The sequence below is a fragment of the Mytilus trossulus genome, chromosome 14 (assembly GCF_036588685.1).
Source record: "Mytilus trossulus isolate FHL-02 chromosome 14, PNRI_Mtr1.1.1.hap1, whole genome shotgun sequence".
Classification (NCBI taxonomy): Eukaryota; Metazoa; Mollusca; class Bivalvia; order Mytilida; family Mytilidae; genus Mytilus; species Mytilus trossulus.
The window spans coordinates 26,715,490-26,738,167 of record NC_086386.1 but is presented as its reverse complement, the minus strand read 5'-3'; the positions used below and the strand labels follow the sequence as shown (position 1 = coordinate 26,738,167).

The 22,678-nt window shown below is 31.3% G+C and overlaps 1 protein-coding gene across 1 annotated transcript in view; it reads right to left on the bottom strand.

The window, feature by feature from the left end:
* Positions 1-6,367: 6,367 nt before the first annotated feature.
* LOC134695867 (glycoprotein 3-alpha-L-fucosyltransferase A-like) overlaps positions 6,368-22,678 on the bottom strand; it is a 29,777-nt gene continuing 13,466 nt past the window's right edge. The window contains exon 2 of the mRNA XM_063557327.1: positions 6,368-8,733. Within this exon, the coding sequence (XP_063413397.1) occupies positions 7,641-8,729 (1,089 nt within the window). The 5' untranslated portion in view covers positions 8,730-8,733 and the 3' untranslated portion in view covers positions 6,368-7,640. The remainder of the gene's footprint in view (positions 8,734-22,678) is intronic.

Genomic DNA, 22,678 nt, shown 5'->3' with positions numbered 1-22,678 from the left:
TGTTAAACAACTAATCAAACAAATCTTTGTTACTCAAGTATAGTTTCCTCATACACAATTGTTAAACAACTAATTAATCAATCGTTGTTACTCAAGTAAAGTTTCCTCATACACAATTGTTAAACAACTAATTAATCAATCCTTGTTACTCTAGGGTAGTTTTCTCATACACAATTGTTAAACAACTAATTAATCAATCTTTGTTAGTCTAGGGTATTTTTCTCATACACAATTGTTAAAATACTAATTAACCAATTTTTGTTATTCGAGGGTAGTTTTCTCGTACACAATTGTTAAACAACTAATTAATCAATCTTTGTTACTCTGGGGTAGTTTCCTCATACACAATTGTTAAACAACTAATTAATCAATCTTTGTTACTCTAGGGTAGTTTCCTCATACACAATTGTTAAACAACTAATTAATCAATCTTTGTTACTCTAGGGTAGTTTCCTCATACACAATTGTTAAACAACTAATTAATCAATCTTTGTTACTCTAGGGTAGTTTCCTCATACACAATTGTTAAACAACTAATTAATCAATCTTTGTTACTCTAGGGTAGTTTCCTCATACACAATTGTTAAACAACTAATTAATCAATCTTTGTTACTCTAGGGTAGTTTCCTCATACACAATTGTTAAACAACTAATTAATCAATCTTTGTTACTCTGGGGTAGTTTCCTCATACACAATTGTTAAACAACTAATTAATCAATCTTTGTTACTCTAGGGTAGTTTCCTCATACACAATTGTTAAACAACTAATTAATCAATATTTGTTACTCTAGGGTAGTTTCCTCATACACAATTGTTAAACAACTAATTAATCAATCTTTGTTACTCTAGGGTAGTTTCCTCATACACAATTGTTAAACAACTAATTAATCAATCTTTGTTACTCTGGGGTAGTTTCCTCATACACAATTGTTAAACAACTAATTAATCAATCTTTGTTACTCTAGGGTAGTTTCCTCATACACAATTGTTAAACAACTAATTAACCAATATTTGTTACTCTAGCGTAGTTTTCTCATACACAATTGTCAAACAACTAATCAAACAAATCTTTGTTACTCAAGTATAGTTTCCTCATACACAATTGTTAAACAACTAATCAAACAAATCTTTGTTACTCAAGTATAGTTTCCTCATACACATTTGTCAAACAACTAATCAAACAAATCTTTGTTACTCAAGTATAGTTTCCTCATACACAATTGTTAAACAACTAATCAAACAAATCTTTGTTACTCAAGTATAGTTTCCTCATACACAATTGTTAAACAACTAATCAAACAAATCTTTGTTACTGAAGTATAGTTTCCTCATACACAATTGTTAAACAACTAATCAAACAAATCTTTGTTACTCAAGTATAGTTTCCTCATACACAATTGTCAAACAACTAATCAAACAAATCTTTGTTACTCAAGTATAGTTTCCTCATACACAATTGTTAAACAAGTAATCAAACAAATCTTTGTTACTCAAGTATAGTTTCCTCATACTCAATTGTTAAACAACTAATCAATCAATCTTTGTTACTCAAGTATAGTTTCCTCATTCACAATTGTCAAACAACGAATTAATCAATCTTTGTTACTCTGGGGTAGTTTCCTCATACACAATTGTTAAACAACTAATCAATCAATCTTTGTTACTCAAGTATAGTTTCCTCATACACAATTGTCAAACAGCGAATTAATCAATCTTTGTTACTCTGGGGTAGTTTCCTCATACACAATTGTTAAACAACTAATCAATCAATCTTTGTTTCTCAAGTATAGTTTCCTCATACACAATTGTTAAACAACTAATTAATCAATCTTTGTTACTCTAGGGTAGTTTTCTCGTACACAATTGTTAAACAACTAATCAAACAAATCTTTGTTACTCAAGTATAGTTTCCTCATACACAATTGTCAAACAACTAATTAATCAATCTTTGTTACTCTGAGGTAGTTTCCTCATACACAATTGTTAAACAACTAATTAATCAATCTTTGTTACTCAAGTATAGTTTCCTCATACACAATTGTCAAACAACTTATCAACAAATCCTTGTTACTCAAGTATAGTTTCCTCATACACAATTGTTAAACAACTAATCAAACAAATCTTTGTTACTCAAGTATAGTTTCCTCATACACAATTGTTAAACAACTAATCAAACAAATCTTTGTTACTCAAGTATAGTTTCCTCATACACAATTGTTAAACAACTAATCAAACAAATCTTTGTTACTCAAGTATAGTTTCCTCATACACAATTGTTCAACAACTAATCAAACAAATCTTTGTTACTCAAGTATAGTTTCCTCATACACAATTGTTAAACAACTAATCAAACAAATCTTTGTTACTCAAGTATAGTTTCCTCATACACAATTGTTAAACAACTAATCAAACAAATCTTTGTTACACAAGTATAGTTTCCTCATACACAATTGTTAAACAACTAATCAAACAAATCTTTGTTACTCAAGTATAGTTTCCTCATACACAATTGTCAAACAACTAATCAATCAATTTTTGTTACTCTGGGGTAGTTTCCTCATACACAATTGTTAAACAACGAATTAATCAATCTTTGTTACTCTAGGGTAGTTTTCTCATACACAATTGTCAAACAACTTATCAACAAATCCTTGTTACTCAAGTATAGTTTCCTCATACACAATTGTTAAACAACTAATCAAACAAATCTTTGTTACTCAAGGATTGTTTCCTCATACACAATTGTCAAACAACTAATTAATCAATCTTTGTTACTCTGGGGTAGTTTCCTCATACACAATTGTTAAACAACTAATTAATCAATCTTTGTTACTCAAGTATAGTTTCCTCATACACAATTGTCAAACAACTTATCAACAAATCCTTGTTACTCAAGTATAGTATCCTCATACACAATTGTTAAACAACTAATCAAACAATCTTTGTTACTCAAGTATAGTTTCCTCATACACAATTGTTAAACAACTAATCAAACAAATCTTTGTTACTCAAGTATAGTTTCCTCATACACAATTGTTAAACAACTAATCAAACAAATCTTTGTTACTCAAGTATAGTTTCCTCATACACAATTGTTAAACAACTAATCAAACAAATCTTTGTTACTCAAGTATAGTTTCCTCATACACAATTGTTAAACAACTAATCAAACAAATCTTTGTTACTCAAGTATAGTTTCCTCATACACAATTGTTAAACAACTAATCAAACAAATCTTTGTTACTCAAGTATAGTTTCCTCATACACAATAGGCAAACATTTAATGACCACTCTATGTTTCTCTAGTGTAGTTTCCTGATGCTTAGTTGTCAATCAATAAAAAACATACTATTTTGAGAGCTAAGATGGATGCCCGTTGCAGATTTTTTTTTGCATATAGAAAAGCAATTTCATGTAATTTTGATCGAGTTAAGTCATTTCAATTGATATTTTAAAGTGTGATTGTATAATTTATAATATGTAACACAAGTATAGGTCGCATGTCCTGTTCATACATTCTAGCAATGTGTGGGTGTTTCTCGTTTCTTGTTTGTTTTTATTTAGATTTAACTGCATGCTTTCTTATATGAACTTCTTTACGCTCGCTATTTTTGGACCCTTTATAGCATGCTGATCGATATCTGTGAAGGGTTTGCGTTGAAGATTAACTCATCATAGATACCAGGACTTAATTTAGTATGTACGCCAGACGCGTGTTTCGTCTACAAAAGACTCATCACTGACGCTTGAATCCAAAAAAGTTTAAAAGGCCAAATAAATTACGTAGTTGAAGAGCATTGGGAACCAAAATTCCTAAAAGTTTTGCCAAATACAGCTTAAGTAATCTATGCCTGAAGTAGAAAAGCCTAGGCATTTCAAAAAATAAAAAAATGTGTAAACATCAAATTTATAAATATAACCATATCAATGACAATTCATGTCAGCACACAAAGTGCTGACTACTGGGCTTGTGATACCGTACTTTGACCTTACTTTTGTTTGTTTGTTCCAAAACAGTCTTCTACCGAATAATGTGTCTACATATCTTAAAAACAAATGCAGCACAATTGAATCTTTACCAAATCTTAGATTGAAGAATAGTTTGTTAAAAATTGAGAATGGAAATGGGGAATGTGTGCTTAGTTTGAATAACAGTATTATACTTTGTACAGTGTTTTTATTAATGAATTTAAAAGTTTGTGTTAAATATGGTTATAATGCAGGACCCTCATATAAACTAATCTTTTGATTATGAGTTTGCCGAAGTAAATAACCTTACGGTAACGTTTTCAGCAGGCTATCAAACATTGCGAAGAATAGTATTAAGGAGGACATATTGGATCGTACACGTATCCTCATACAACAGAATCTTCAAATACTGAAGGACATATGTGTTGTGTTTATGTCAATGCAGGAAATCCTTACTGCAAGACCATCATAAATTACCCATGTATATATTCTAACGCTAAGATCCGATAGATCAGATTGATCTAAAGACACTTTCGTAGATCTGACTAAGGACCTGAAACCCTCAAAAGACGCGTCTTAGTTCTTAGACATTTTCATTGACACGGTCACTGAATTTCAAAGTTCATTAGATACTGGTACAACATTCAAAAACACATTATTATCAACTAAAAGCTATGGCGATATCAATTTTAATATTTGTTCGACTATGAATTAATACAAATAATGAGTTTCAATTTTTTTTTAACACAAGATATTATTTAAATGTGAAGCAATATCTACTCGCCTTTCTGGAGCACCTGAGATTAATCACAGTTTTAGAGGTTTTGTGTTGCTTAGTTTGTAGTTTGTTATGTTGTGTCTTGTGTACTATTTATTTTTCTGTTATATTCCGTTTTTTAGCCATGGCATTGTCTGATTACTTTCGATCTATGCGTTTGACGGTACCTCCTGTATCGTTCACCCCTTTTTTATGTAATGTATCAATTGCAAAATAATTCCACAGTTAATCTATATAAGCGTGTACTTGAAAAATACAAGTGTTAGTCAAATAATGAGGATGCTTGTTAATTTCTACAAAAATAACAGAGTTTTTGTTTTGAATAATTATTCTGCATATTCAATGCACTTTCAACAGAAAGAAAAGTACATTTGCATACCACATAAATATGACATGGTCAAAGGTTTTGTTAGGATAAAAGTTGTATATCAATTTAAGTGGTAGCACTTATTTATACAATACAAGTTAAGAACATGTGAAGTGAAGGTCAAAAATGTTAATTTGACCTAATTAAGGGGTCAACAAGTGGTAACGTTCAAATATTAGAAGCATACCTTATATTATAAAGAAAATAATTGATTGGCTATTTCGGAATCACGTGTCATAGTTTAATTTCGATGTTGTTTTTTTTTAAATAGGCTGGAGCGATTAATAACCTTAACAAATTGCAGCCTCCATCTATTATTCTCCGGTGAATAACCTAGACAAAAAGAAGCCTCCATCGAACAACCCTATTATTCACCGGTTGATAACCCTTGTCGTTCTCAATTGTCAAGAGTTGACTCTCTTTAAGGTATGACGTCACTTCCCGTCAGAGAAACAAAAACATATATGTCAACGGCCAGATTAAAAGTCCAGACAAGACTTGAAAGTTCATCTAATGTAAACGATATCTCTGGTACAAGTGTATTGACAATCTGTTAAAATACTTTACCTTAAATAGTGATATGTTTGTTCGGTATAATAACACAATTATGGCCCATTGAGTCGGTGAATATCTAAAAAGGTCAACCAGAGCAAGCGATATTCCCCTCGGGCTAAAGCCCTCGTGGAAGAACCCTTACTTTGGTTGACCATTTCGATATTCACCTCCTCAGCGGGACATAAGTGTATGATGTAAAGAAAGGGGAAATATATCCCATAATTACTGTTGACGAACGGAATATTAAATTAAATGTGAAATGTAGGTCGCAAAGGTTTACGTGATATAATCAAGGAGCAGAATAGGAATACAGTTGAAATGTTTAGCGAGGTAGTTAAGTAATATATAAAAATAAAACTCACAATGAAAGGTACATAAAAGTTAATATTATAGTTAAAAATACTAAAAAAAGACTAAAAATAAATGAATAATGAGTCACAAGTGTACTAATAGAATGCCAACTGTAGATTTCTTATACCTAACGTTTATCATTTTCTGCTATATTTATGACGAATATCAGTAATGTTGGAAAAAGAAGATTTTTAAAACTTCTTTAAGAAAAGTAATTTGTTGGATATATGTATTGTACTGAATTCGCAAGCAAATCTGCCATAGACTTTGGAAAAGAATATATAATATTCAAATTAGAAAATCTATCACCACAATTTTATTTAAAGATTTGGAAGTCCTACATACATATATGCAAATATAAATATCACACAATATTGAAATCAGTAGCAATAACAAAATAAACTGAATATAGAATAAATTTTAATTGTGTGGCCAATCCTTTTACAAAACTGTTCCTGATGCCACTAAATCTACTGTTGGATCAACTGTAACTGGGAAAACTATGTTAAATCATATAAATATTGCAATTGAAACTCTGAATATATCAGCAAAATTCATTTCAAGATATTTCAGATGATATCACATGATTTGGTTTAAATTAATGCACAAAACTCATTCATATATTTAACCCGGAGCCTTATTAATCAGTTAACAACACGAAGTTTATGTAAATCTGTGACTTTTGTAAACTACAAACAAAATATGGACGGATAGTGTCTGATCTATTAGTTCATTTAAACATTCTTATTTGTATCTATCAAACCAAAAGCATAATTTAGTACTTTACCAATGGAATCAAAATACATGTTAAACTAAATGTGTGGTTTTTTTTTCTTTCCATCTGTAAGAATACAAGTAGCTGCTGCATGTCTCGCCAATACTTAAACTTCCGATGTTGTATAAATTGGTAAGTATACTACTTACACTCCATTTAGTTGATTGATTGTTGGTTGCTTTACGCCGCATTAGTATTAAAAGGCTATATTGCGCACACTTCGATATAGTTAAAGATATAGTTCGAGCTCAATTTGAAGATACGAAGGTAAGGTCTGATTGCCAATAAAACAACTGTCAACAATGTATTAATTGTAAACACACAATAATATGTATTGAACCAAATCATAAATTGAATAAACAATTAGCAAGCTTTTTCATTTTAATTTTCATTACCTATATAATATAATTTTGGATGTAACACGTCTTCTGATTGGCTGACGTTATTTTGTTATGAGCCCATATACATAATTTAGTCATGTGACCGTGACGTTATCAACGTTTTTTCATGGTTTTCTACGGTTTAAAAAACAATTTAGAATTAAATTATAAGAAATAACAGTAATATTTTTCTGTCTATTTGCTACGCGCGTTATTCAGTGTGCACCAATTTTTTTTTATGTTATTTCTTCATAGACAGAAAAAATATTACAGTCATTCCTCAAATATTGAACAAAGGGAAAAAAACGTCAAAAGACCTATATTCATAACAATTTCCAATTCAAACCTTCATCTTCATTTGATTAAAAGCATTCTATTTAACCTATGACAAATATATAACAAGGACTTTCTTTGAAAATCAACCAATTCGGTTGCATGATGTTGTAGTTCCAATGTTGAAATAATCACAAATCGGACGGTAAAATACACGATCTTCCGGATAGCCATTTTGGTATATCCTCTGTTTTATTTGATTGATAATTATTATTCAATAATTGACATGTTCTGCATAGACCCCATATACCCGTTCCTTCGTTTGGATCTGAAAAAGCTGTGTATTTGTCTTTTTGTTTTAACATTTCGGTATACAGCGTCTCGTTGCCTCCAATTGTTTTTAATCGGTGTGCAAGATCTCTTGGAGATTTGAAATCTGAAACTAACACAAAGGTGTTGTTAGGTAAATGTTCCTCGGTGTTAGGAGCACCTCTCACAACAGGAATAATGTCAATATTTTCCCGGTATAAATGAAATATCTTTTCTGTCAAATAATCTTCGCATAATGAATTTTCAAAGGCAAGCATAAACTTGTAACGTTTACTGAGTCTCTGTTTACATTGAAAAATTGATGAACCTCGGCATGAATTCCATCCACATTTACCGTAAATATCAATGTCTATATATTTAGAAAGTTTTTCAACATATTCCTCCCTTCTAAATTTAGTCTTACAGTTACTGACTATCCAAGCCACGTCATATGTTTTCATTGCATATATCGACGAATAATTCTTTGGATAATTTATCCTGTTCTCCTCTATAACTCCATATGGTACATACACATCAGAATCTTGGCGATAGGACATAGTCCAATCAAATTCAAAGTATTTAACATATTTTCCAGGTGACTTAAAGTTAGGAGCCTCAAAATTTGTTAATATCCACGTCTGATTAGGGAATTTAAATGGGGGTTTAAAAGTTATTTCCTTATAAAAGAAAATTACAGCATCACTATAACGTAGCAAGGAACGGTCAAAGCTGATTTTACAATTGTGAAAGACACATTTTTTTAAAAAGTTAATTTTGTAATAATTTTTTGGATAAGTAGGTGGAGCATACAACAAAATAGTAAAATTGAATGAACTGTCATTTTTGGGTGTCGGTTGCATTTTCATTGGGTTGAAATTCGGATTATTTGTGTATATTAAATTCACAATTGCCCATAAAATCCACATCATAAGTAAAGCAGTAGTCGTTCTTCGTTGTAACGAATTACCCATTTTCCTGTAAAAGATAAACACAAGGTATTTAAGTACGAACAATTGCTCCATTTACAGTACACATCATAAAGACTTGGTTACATCAATGGTTTGTATCCATGGAATGATCCGGTTTCCTCCCTTTATAAAAAAAAACTTACTAACACGAAATACCACATAAGTGGTGACAGTGGGGTTTAATACCAATGTCAATTTAATCAATACATTGAAGGATAAAGAAGTAGCCAATGGTGCCCGAGTCATGTGAATTAAAGATGGCGGCGTTTGAACACCTAAAGATTTTTTAAACATTAAAGTTTGTTCAAACACAATGTCATACTTATTTTAATTTAACAACAATATGATTTTATGATTTGTTACCCCAATTTTGTTTTTTGGCCATGAATTTATGAGTTTTGAACAGCGGTATACTAATGTTGCCTTTATTTACATGTTAAAGGTAAACAGAATCCCAAAACAGTCGTAAAGTTCATCAGTCATCGGCAAACAACAACAGCAAATCCAGACTCCGCACGAAGTAAAACAACAATGGACACTGCAATGTTTACCGATGTAGTTATCCTAAATTTGAACAGTTTGAATTAGATACGTGTCGTACAAACCTTTCTAATAACTTGTCAAACACACAATAAAAACCTGATAAGTAAAGGGACACACGTGACCAATATCTTACGTGTTTTACATAAAGCTTTGCATAATTTGTTGTAAATACTGGATACTTTGACAATGTTGTAATTATTTCGTTTCCATATCTTTTTGAACTTTGATTATATTTTAACAGCATCAAAAGTCTTTGTGTAATTTCATTTAAACTTCAGAATAAACAACATGAACCACACCAAACACTAGGGGTGATCTCAGGTGCTCCGGAAGAGTATGCAGATCCTGTCACATGTGACCCCGTCGTGTTGGTTACATGTATGTGATATCAAATCCGATAAATAGTCTAATTCGGTAGGTCATTTTCATGAAAGGGAAGGGGATTGTAGTTACGACGTAAGGAACATATCCGATATCGTTTGTGAAACGATTATTCCATAACGGTCAATCAACTCGTGAACGCGTCCGTAAAATTTACGAAGGGATGATTTCAAATTCACCATTTGGAACTCTTGGTTTAATAGTTGCCTAATGTGAGCAGGAACCATTTATCAAGGAAATCAGGATAAGCACGGGAATATCGTATCAATTGGGAGATATATACCCCGTATAGTGCTGCTGGAATGATGCTACTTAGAAATAGAAAGTTTACAATTGGAAAGCTGACATCATCTCTTTTGTCGTAAAGTTTTGTTTTCAACCGACCCTCATTGTCAATTTCGAGATGTACGTCAATTTATGAGGCCGACTTTATAACTGTATATCTAGTATCCTTTATCTTTAGTTCGATGGGATAAATGCGTTCCATATAGTCACCAAATTTTGAATTATTTACTGAAAGAACATCATCTTTATAGCGGAAAGTAGAGTTAAAGGATATTGCTAACAGCATGTTACGCTATGTAGTATTTTTAGCCATGGCGGCCATCTTGATTCATGGGCGAGATCATCGGACACATGTTTAAAACTAGATACCCTAATGATGATTGGGGACAAGTATGGTTAAATTTGTCTAAGTAGTTTCAGATCAGAAGATTCTTGTAAAAGATTACAAAAATTTACAAAAAATGTAAAAAATGGACTATAAAGGGCAATTACTCATTAAGTAGTCAACCGACCGTTTTGGTCATGTTGACTTATTTGTAGATCTAACTTTGCTGAACATAATTGCTAATTACAGTTCATTTCTCTCTTAATCAATATTCAAGATAATAACCAAAAACGGCAAAATGTCCTTCAAATTACCAATTTAGGGGCAGCAATCAAAGAACGGGTTCTCCGATTCATCTGAAAATTTCAGAGCAGATAAATCTTGACCTGATCAACAATTTAACCCCCATGTCAGATTGGCTCTAGATGCTTTGGTTTCAGATATATAAGCCAAAAAATCTTCATTTTACCGCTATGTTCTATTCTTATCAATTGCGGCCATCTTGGTTGGTTGGCCGGGTCAACGGACACATTTTTTAAACAAGATACCCAAATGAGTATTGTGGCCAAGTCTGGTTAGATTTGGCCCAGTAGCTTATGAGGAGATTTTTGTAAAAGTTAACGACGACGGACAACGGATGACGGACAACGGATGACGGACAACGGATAACGGACAACGGATGACGGACAACGGACAACGGATGACGGACAACGGACGACGGACGCAAAGTGATGAGAAAAGCACACTTGGTCTTTTGGGTCAGGTGAACTAAAAAGCACAAGGTATGGGAGTATGTTCATAACAGCTCAAACAATATATTCATATTTTAACAAAAGTGTGTGTTCGTTTGAAGAACGTCATATTAAAATTCGAAAATAACATTATATCAACACCGTTTATATCAAAATCAACATATGCATGTGGCTTACCGCATGAATATTGAATCTACACAATACGCCAGTTAACAGTTATTGGCGGTTACGCTGATGTGATTATATATTCTGTTAATATTGAACATAGATGATCTTGAAACGACATTCATCATTTATATCACCATAAGAATTTAAAGATATCGTTAAGCCTTAGGAAGTTGACCATAAAGTATGTTAAGAGCTGTGATATTGTTGAATAAAACTAAGATTTAAATACTTTTTTTCACAATATTCTTTAATGTGAATTAAATTCGGTGGAAATTTGCCACTTTTACCTCTTTTATGATATCTAAGGACACACATGCAGTAAATATTAAATTTTGTTTGTTGTATGATATTTTAAAATGGGGATTACAACTCAAAATCACCACATCAAAGTACAAGCACTTAACGTTATCGAAGGAACATTTAGTATTTACTGCTTGGTTATATATCAATATTGACAATATGTTCATCTAAAGAAAATCGACACTGTCGAAAATCATTGATTTATAACGCAGAAGTAGTTTTCTAAAACCATATTTGTTAATCTTGTGCTGATATAAGATGCTAGAGTAGACCATAAATTTATAAAAATCAAATAAATAAGTTTTATTGCTAGTTAATAATATTGGCATTACCTACCAACAAAGCAAAATATCAAAATACAAATACATTCAGTTATTGGGCAGAATCTTAACACAAAACGTATCTTGATTCACCCCAGACATTTGACAGTTTTGCAGCAAATAAAATACCAGATAATAAACGGTAAATGGATGGAACTCCTACATAGACACTTGCAAAATAAAATGTATACAATAAAAGGTTGATAGATGCATTTGAAAAGTAAAAGCAAACATCATTTGATACAAAACGAAGTATTCTATATAACACAAAAGAAAAAAATCCTTGCAGATAGGAAATAACCAGCAGATTTATAATGTATAAATAAACTCTTCATAAATACCAGTATTGAACTTTCCTATTAACACCAGACGCGCGTTTCGTTTACAAAGACTCATCAGTGACGCTCGAATCAAAAAATGTTAAAAGGGCCAAATAAAGTACGAAGTAAAAGAGCATTGAGGATCAAATATTCCTAAAAGTTTTGCCAAATACAGCTAAGGTAATCTATTCCTGAGGAAGAAAAGCCTAAGTATTTCAAAAATTCAAAGTTATAAACCACACTGAGGGGTATTTGTCATTGGGACATAATCCGATGAAAGCGGGGTAAAAAGATATATGATCTGCAACAACAAAAGAGAGTACTGTATTTTGACAGGCAGATCAATATGTAGCTGGGTTAAAGTGAGATTTTTATTTTCATTATGATGCACTCTCACCTTAATTCAACTCGCGCAATAGCATAACGTTTATGGATAGTTAAGCAAGTTGATTGTGAACTTCTGTTCACTAATGATACTGTCCTATAATTGTTTGCAGTAAACAGGATGTTGAAGAGCAATGATGTGAAAATGTATCGCACGTTATATTTTAAGATGTATTTATCTTAGTTGCTAAATCATATATCCCCCCCCCCCCCCCATAGGATATTATAAAAATCCGTGCTTCATTTTTTTACATAAATAAGGCCGTTAGTTTTCTCGCATGAATTGTTTTACATTGGCTTATCGGGGCCTTTTATAGCTGACTATATGCGGTATGGGCTTTGCTCATTGTCGAAAGCCGTACGGTGACCTATAGTTGTTAATGTTTGTGTCATTTTGGTCTTTTGTAGATAGTTGTCTCATTGGCAATTATACCACATCTTCTTTTTTATATTTACTATACTATATATAAAAATATTAATTTTCGCGAACCATTTAGGTCACGGAAATTCCAAAATATGGCATCAGTAAGGAGAGTTGTGCAAATAATGTGAATACACAGAACCCCCATCCAAATTATCTTTAGCTAAAAGTATTCATCATTTTCTATTTTATATGTACTAACAACATTCCATTTTTCTATAATTTCGATTAAAATATTCCAAAATCTGAGTTAAAAAAAGTCAAATGCCAGTACTTTAACCTATAATGGTTTAATTTTTAAATTGTTATTTGGATGGAGAGTTGTCTCATTGGCACTCACACCACATCTTCCTATATCTATTGTCTGATTGGTTGAAGTACTGTGGCGTCAATGATACGCATAGCAAGCCTCGATGTAAAGCACACGCTTCACATGAATAAGGAGAGTTTTACAGATAATGTGAATACACAGATCCTCCATCCTATTTATATTTTGCTGAAAATGTTGCAATGTTCATCATTTCTGTTTTGATTCTGCTAACAACATTCCATTTTTTCTTTAATTCCGATTTAAATATGTGGAACCCGCAATAAAAATAGATGGCCTCAATGATTTAAACGCAACGCAAAAAATTCCGTTGATCGATAATAGCATCATCACCATCAACAAAATGTTTACCGTTATCTTTGTGAAATTTCACTAGTAATGTCAACCCGACCTATTCGTGTCAAAAGTGAAAATCGCATCGATTTATTGAACTAATTTCTTCTTAAACTGTGCATGCATTATTTCTGTATTATATGATAACCAATCACATTCACGTTGCATGTTTGCATGAAAATGGTCACGTATTAGTGAATTGTAAGGCGATGCAACTTGAGGTCAAAGCGCGATCACGTGACATTATTATTTGTAAACAAATTTAAAACATGCTCCCCGCGTAACACGTGTCTGAATTATCCTTTCAAAGTGTTATGAATCTTTCAATCACTATTTTATGATATATTTCTAGGTTTGCATATCAGTAGTCAAGTGAATTAAACGTAGTTCTTAGTTGTGTTTTTTTTATATAGAATTAGAAAGTAAATCTACTTAAGGGGGTCTCATTGGGGGGGGGGGGGGGATTCTGATCCCAGATCCCACTTACTGTTTTGTCAGATTCCCATATCCCGCTTACACTATGCACATGAGCAATTTTCATTTTTTTGTCATTTCCGGGGTCCTGCAGAACCCCATTTCCCGTTTTCACGACAGACCTCATTTCCCGTTTTCATGACACAATAATTTGACTTTCACGTTTCACGCTTACGAAAAATTGTCAATATTGGTCACGCTTAGACCGAATGAGACCCACACACTAGTCAGTATTTAACTTCACCCAAAAAGATGACTCAACTTCCCTCTATATTTAAAACCTGCATACTAATTTAAACAGCATTTGCTCCCCTTGAACACTATTTGGCCCCTTCCGTGTCATTTCCCTTTAAATTTGCTGAAAAGTCATACTTTAAGTCCATTACAGTAACGGCTAATATTTGATTTTACCATCTTAATTTCAATTTTCATATTGAACACATTTGACCATTCAATATGAGTTCCCATGTATTTTTGTCATATATGAAGAAGGTTTTAGGTCATGTTTTCCTAAACACCTTATTGCTATTTGTCTGTCTGGATTGTTAAAACCACAAAATCAAATATTGATGAATATGCAAGTTTTCAACAATCCCGGAACATTAACAAAGATGTGTGTGAGAGGGTGAAAATTACCCTTCTGATGTACTGATATTTTTAGCACCCCAAGTGAGAATCTAACTCAGGACTTTCAGCACTGTAGCCATCGGTCTTAACCACAAGATCACGAACTCACATTTGATGAACTAATTTCTTCTATATTAACTGTACGTGCATAAATTCTGTATTATTTGATAACCAATCACATTCACGTTGCATGTTTGCATGATAATGGGTTCTGTATGAGTGAACTGTAGTGTATTGCAAAATTAATGCAAATTGTGACGTCAGTGCGCCTTCACGTGACATAATTATTTGTAACCAAACCGGCTTCTCATGTAATGTAACGGTTTATTTCTTCCTCTGTGATATTTTATCCTGAGGATAATTTGTCCCGGTATTTTTTTTCCAGGCATGGTATTTCATTTCACAGGTTGATTTTTCCACCAGACACAAGTTGGTTCCTTTTTCCTTTTTCCTTTTTCGATATTCAAATTTTGAAAAATATTACAAGTCCAAACTAAATTTTTTTTTACTTCAAAACTTTTTTTCCTCAAATTTTTTTTTTCCTCAAAATTTTTTTTCCTCAAAATTTTTTTCCTCAAATTTTTTTTTTTCTCAAATTTTTTTTTTCCTCAAATTTTTTTTTCCTCAAATTTTTTTTCCTCAAAATTTTTTTTTTCTCAAAATTTTTTTCCTCAAAATTTTTTTTCCTCAAATTTTTTTTCTCAAATTTTTTTTTTCCTCATTTTTTTTTCGTTTCCTTATTCAATTTCTTTTTCCTTATTCGATTTTTATTTCCTTTTTCATATTCATTTCCTTTTTCGGTTTCTATTCCCTGAATCGGATTCTATTTCCTTATTGGGTTTCTATTTCCTTATTCGGTTCGATTTCCTTATTCGGTTTCTAGTTCCTTATTCGATTTTCATTTCCTTATTCGGTTTCTTTTTCCTTTTTCAATATTCATTTCCTTTTTCATTTCTATTTCTTTATTCGGTTTCTGTTTCCTTATTTGATTTCTTTTTCCTTATTCAATTTTCATTTCCTTATTCGGTTTCTATTTCCTTATTGGATTTTCATTTCCTTATTCAATTTCCATTTCCTAATAAGGTTTCTTTTTCCTTTTTCAATATTCATTTCCTTTTTCGCTTTCTATTTCCTTATTCAGTTTCTATTTCCTTATTCGGTTTCTATTTCCTTATTCGGTTTCTTTTTCCTTATTCGGTTTCTTTTTCCTTTTTCAATATTCATTTCCTTTTTAGGTTTCTATTTCCTTATTCAGTTTCTATTTCCTTATTCGGTTTCTATTTCCTAATTCGGTTTCTTTTTCCTTATTCGGTTTCTTTTTCCTTTTTCAATATTCATTTCCTTTTTCGGTTTCTATTTCCTTATTTAATTTCTTTTTCCTTATTGGGTTTCTATTTCCTTATTCGGTTTCGATTTCCTTATTCGGTTTCTAGTTCCTTATTCGATTTTCATTTCCTTATTCGGTTTCTTTTTCCTTTTTCAATGTTCATTTCCTTTTTCGGTTTCTATTTCCTTATTCGGTTTCTATTTCCGTATTGGATTTTCATTTCCTTATTGGATTTCCATTTCCTTATTCGATTTCCATTTCCTTATTCGGTTTCTTTTTCCTTTTTCAATATTCATTTCCTTTTTCGGTTTCTATTTCCTTATTCGGTTTCTATTTCCTTATTCGGTTTCTTTTTCCTTATTCGGTTTCTTTTTCCTTTTTCAATATTCATTTCCTTTTTCGGTTTCTATTTCCTTATTTAGTTTCTATTTCCTTATTGGGTTTCTATTTCCTTATTCGGTTTCGATTTCCTTATTCGGTTTCTAGTTCCTTATTCGATTTTCATTTCCTTATTCGGTTTCTTTTTCCTTTTTCAATATTCATTTCCTTTTTCGGTTTCTATTTCCTTATTCGGTTTCTATTTCCTTATTGGATTTTCATTTCGTTATTCGATCTCCATTTCCTTATTCGATTTCCATTTCCTTATTCGGTTTCTTTTTCCTTTTTCAATATTCATTTCCTTTTTCGGTTTCTATTTCCTTATTCGGTTTCTATTTCCTTATTCGGTTTCTATTTCCTTATTCGGTTTCTATTTCCTTATTGGATTTTCATTTCCTTATTCGATTTCCATTTCCTTATTCGATATTCAATTTTGAAAAATATTACAAGTCCAAACTTAATTTTTTTTTTGCTTCAAAATTTTTTTTCCTCAAAATTTTTTTTTCCTCAAAATTTTTTTTCCTCAAAATTTTTTTTTCCTCAAATTTTTTTTTCCCTCAAATTTGTTTTCGTCCAAAAAAAAATTTCTCAATTTTTTTTTCCTCAAATAATTTTTCTCAAATTTTTTTTCCTCAAATAATTTTTCTCAAATTTTTTTTTTCCTCATTTTCTTTCGTTTCCTTATTCAATTTTTTTTTCCTTATTCGATTTTTATTTCCTTTTTCATATTCATTTCCTTTTTCGGTTTCTATTCCCTGAATCGGATTCTATTTCCTTATTGGGTTTCTATTTCCTTAATCGGTTTCGATTTCCTTGAGATTTACTTTTAGTCGAGTAGCTAGTATCAAGTTGCAAAAAGCGAGTATCAAGTTATGAAAGGTGAGTATCGAGTTATAAAAGTGAGTAGCAAGTAACAAAAAGCAAGTATCGAGTTATAAAAAGTGAGTATCGAGTTATAAAAAGTGAGAAGCGAGTAACAAAAAGCAAGTATCGAGTTATAAAAAGTGAGTAGCGAGTAACAAAAAGCGAGTATTGAGTTATAAAAAGTGAGTATCAAGTAACAAAAGCTATCATTTATATTTTTGGTTTTTCAACGAATGATCATCTCATGGTTTGTTTCCCTTTTCATTACTTACTAATTCTGAAGGCTTTCAATACAATTTGATACCTTGCTATTTTATATGAATTCATTGCAAAGGATAGTCGTTTTACTTTATTTATAAATTACTCTAAATCAGGATAAATGTTTTTATTTCGTCATCTAACCTGATTATTTGTTTATAGTTTGCTTAGTATCGACCCGATGAGTTAAAACTTAAAAGCTGTTCTCTTCAGAGTTTTACTTGGTTGTTCTTATGTTGTGCTGTACAGGTAATGCCACTGTCCTATGTTAGAGGAAAGGGACTGATCCTGCACATACTTTTAACCTCCCTAAATATATAATTATACGGTTTCCTAACTTACCTGTTCCAAGTAAGAAATCTATGATTTTTGTTGTCTCTTGTTACTGTAATTCATATATACATGTTTTAACATTGATGATTTCGTATTTAAATCTGGGTGTTGTTTAATCTCATCTGAATTGATTTACATGTGAAGTTGGGGGGGGGGGGGGGGGGGTACAGCTTACTTTGTGGCACAAGCCAATGCTCCATGTTGAAGGCTGTACTGTAACCTATAATTGCTTACATTGAAGAGATTTTGTCATGGATGGAGATATGTCTCATTGGCAACCAAAGAGGGGAGCAAGGGGTTTAACTGTTATGCTGTTATGGGGCAAATTGATTCTTTGTTATCTGTTATTCTGAAAATATATTTGCTGTTAGCTGTTATTGTCTTATTCATTGTTAGCTGTTATTGGACTATTAGGGTTTTTGTTATCTGTTTTTGTGATAATATATTTGCTGTTAACTGTTATTGAAAATTGGAATGTTAGTATTTTTTTTTGACATCCCATATTTGGTAGAAATTGAAGACTGTTGAACATTGGGGTCTACCACTAGTAATATTGTGGTCCCGTATTCGGTGAAGGATTTCATTAACATATACCCATCACAGATCAACACATAAACATATTAATATCAGTGAGGTCAAAGGACAATTCCAGTATAATTCATGATGATTATCCTTTGTAATAAAATTCATCTTTTATGAACGTGTAGCTTGTTGTTCGGTGTGAACCAAGGCTCCGTGTTGAAGGCTGTTTTTTTTTTACCTACAATGATTTACCTTTATAAATTGTTACTTGGATGGAGAGTCTGTCTCATTGCACTCATATACCACATTTTCCTATATCTATGTATTTAGAATCATTTTTTTTTGTCTGGGGGTAATGTTCCTTGTTTCCCGTACGTACATATTAAATTCGAGCATTTCTTTATATGACAAAAAGGAAAATATATGGCCAGGGATATCTGATGAGGATCTCAATTAAGAACTACATGTAGGTCCTTACTACCAATATTAATATGCATTTTTTAACAAAACTAATACAGATATAGTGTATGTTTCCTGGATTATTGCTTAACGTTTTGATAAATATTCCCATAATTAGCTAATTTGTAACTTTATTCATAAAAATACAAAGTGTAATTATGAAAAATCTTTTATTCAAACACCAATATACAAATTGAAATTAAAGCCTCAGTCCTCCCCGGAGTTATGTTGTTTCGTTTTCCAAAACAAAGCACTAGCATGTCAAGAAGAATACTAATTAGACTTGTTTTATTTTTAATTTTTGTTTCTTGTGTACAATTAGGAGTTGAGTATGGTGTTCATTAGCACTGAACTAGTTCATGTAGTATAGATATTTGTTTATGGGCCAGCTGAAGGACGCCTCCTGGTGTGGGAATTTCTCTCTGCATTGAAGACCTGTTTGTGACCTTCTGCTGTTGTCTGTTCTTTGGTCGGATTGTTGTCTCTTTGACACATTCCCCCTTTCCATTCTCAATTTTAATTCATCTCCAAACAAGCGTTATGGTATGATTATAAAAATATTCTTTTACAATGGAACAAGTAATGAAATTCATCACCTATATCATTACTAGAGCAAAAATTACAGTCGTAGGTTTTGAATCCAAAAATTACTATTTAAAGTTCCAATTGAGGATAACATATTATAAACTTTGTCATAAGTTTACAAATTCAAAATTTAATTTGAAAAGTAAAATTCTTTCCTTGTATCTATTTTCAGTTCCTTAATTGTAAAGAAAAGGTGTATTTTACAGATAGGTTTTCACTATTATTTTCATCATTTTTTTATACTAATTGGAAATTTCAAGCTTACGTACTATTTTAATAAAGACGTCTCTGTTTATAGTTTAATATAGACACATGATCATCTAGGGATAAGGAAGTGGGATAAGGTAGTTGGCTGGGACACAACGAAATGGGCGTAAGCAAACTTAAACACACATGGGGGTCTTGCACAGCCGTACTGCATTTATAAGAATGATATGTATTTAAGTATATTACTTTAACATTAGTTCTTTCAAAATGGCAAACAAAATATATCAATTTAAATTAATGAATTAAAATGAATATCCTTTGCAATGGACTATGATACGCTCATATAAAAATGATAAGTACCTTTTGTTACTCGCTACTCACTTTTTATAACTCGATACTCACTTTTTATTACTCGCTACTCACTTTTTGTTACTCGCTACTCGCTTTTTGTAACTCCATACTCACTTTTTATAGCTCGATACTCACTTTTTGTTACTCGATACTTGATACTCGACAAAAAGAAATCCTCGATTTCCTTATTCGGTTTCTAGTTCCTTATTCGATTTTCATTTCCTTATTCGGTTTCTTTTTCCTTTTTCAATATTCATTTCCTTTTTCGTTTCTATTTCCTTATTCGGTTTCTGTTTCCTTATTTGATTTCTTTTTCCTTATTCAATTTTCATTTCCTTATTCGGTTTCTATTTCCTTATTGGATTTTCATTTCCTTATTCAATTTCCATTTCCTTATACGGTTTCTTTTTCCTTTTTCAATAATCATTTCCTTTTTCGGTTTCTATTTCCTTATTCAGTTTCTATTTCCTTATTCGGTTTCTATTTCCTTATTCGGTTTCTTTTTCCTTATTCAGTTTCTTTTTCCTTTTTCAATATTCATTTCCTTTTTCGGTTTCTATTTCCTTATTCAGTTTCTATTTCCTTATTCGGTTTCTATTTCCTTATTCGGTTTCTTTTTCCTTATTCGGTTTCTTTTTCCTTTTTCAATATTCATTTCCTTTTTCGGTTTCTATTTCCTTATTCGGTTTCTTTTTCCTTTTTCAATATTCATTTCCTTTTTCGGTTTCTATTTCCTTATTCGGTTTCTTTTTTCTTATTCGGTTTCTTTTTCCTTTTTCAATATTCATTTCCTTTTTCGGTTTCTATTTCCTTATTTAGTTTCTATTTCCTTATTGGGTTTCTATTTCCTTATTCGGTTTCGATTTCCTTATTCGGTTTCTAGTTCCTTATTCGATTTTCATTTCCTTATTCGGTTTCTTTTTCCTTTTTCAATATTCATTTCCTTTTTCGGTTTCTATTTCCTTATTCGGTTTCTATTTCCTTTTTGGATTTTTATTTCCTTATTCGATTTCCATTTCCTTATTCGATTTCCATTTCCTTATTCGGTTTCTTTTTCCTTTTTCAATATTCATTTCCTTTTTCGGTTTCTATTTCCTTATTCGGTTTCTATTTCCTTATTCGATTTTCATTTCCTTATTCGATTGATGTTTCCTTATTCGGTTTCTATTTCCTTATTCGGTTTCTATTTCCTTATTCGGTTTCTATTTCCTTATTAGGTTTCTATTTCCTTATTGGATTTTCATTTCCTTATTCGATTTCCATTTCCTTATTCGATTTCCATTTCCTTATTCGGTTCCTTTTTCCTTTTTCGATATTCAATTTTGAAAAAAGTCCAAACAAAATTTTTTTTGCTTCAAAATTTTTTTTCCTTCAAAATTTTTTTTCCTCAAAATATTTTTTTCCTCACAAAATTTTTTTTCCTCAAAATTTTTTTTTCCTCAAATTTTTTATCCTCAAAATTTTTTTTCTCAAAAAGTTTTTCAAATTTTTTTTTCGTTTCCTTATTCGTTCTTTTTTATTTCCTTATACAGTTTCTATTTCCTTATTCGATTTCCATTTCCTTATTCGATTTTCATTTCCTTATTCGGTTTCTTTTTCCTTTTTCGGTTTCTATTTCCTTATTCAGTTTCTTTTTCCTTATTCGGTTTCTGTTTCCTTATTTGATTTCTTTTTCCTTATTCAATTTTCATTTCCTTATTCGGTTATTATTTCCTTATATTTACAACTATCAAACATCAACACGCACCAAACTGGATGTAATTGAAAGATATCTAGAGGTCAATATACAGGCTCGAACAAAAGACAAAAAAGGAAAAGTATAGCGAGCTTTTTGGGATGAAGTAAAGACCGAACGTCAGTTTTAGTCGGATATACTTTAATGTTAGTCTTACATGTATAGATGTGTACATATATCATTGATTCAGTGGCGATGGCAAATAGACACTGATAAGTCTTAAATAAAATTTTATAGTTTTGAATGTTTCTTCATCAGTTGACTAAAAATAAGTGGAGGTATGTTCTTATTGCCGACAAGAGAGGCACTCAACCTATATTAATTTGTGCATAAAGCGATTGAAAGTTGCTAAATACTGAATGTTTTTGCCACAAATGCGAAAGTTTTAATCTGTGTATATATACTTAAAATACGATGATAAAATTCATGTCTTTTTCAGGATTTCTGTCAGATCCAACCATGTAGTAAGTCATGTTGGTGAGATATGGTTTTAGTCGATGATGTTCCTGACGAACCTGTAGTACAAAGTATATCACTGGATTGAGCTCTCTGTCTAAGTGTATCATTAAAGTGCTTTGCTTTGAGCTGAGTTCATTGCTGTGCAATTCATTCTTTGTGAAATAAAGATTTGACATACAACTCTCATGTACAAGGATTTGTCAAAGTAGTATTCATTCTATGTACAATGTACTAGTATGTAATAGGGAGATAAAAAAAAGCATTTTATTTCGATTTGAACCAAACATTATGTGTCTATTGATCAAATTGAAGAAAATAAACCGGACAATGCTACTCCCCCTTCAAGCAATATTATGCTAGGTTGTTTTAATACATCTGTATTGCCTAATAAAGACTAGGACCTGAGTGTAAATGGTCATTCAATTATGTGAAGAAGAACAAATTTAGGCCTATCTGGCCTAATTGATTTCTAAAACTATTATATTTCATTGTACCTGTTCAACATTTTTTCAT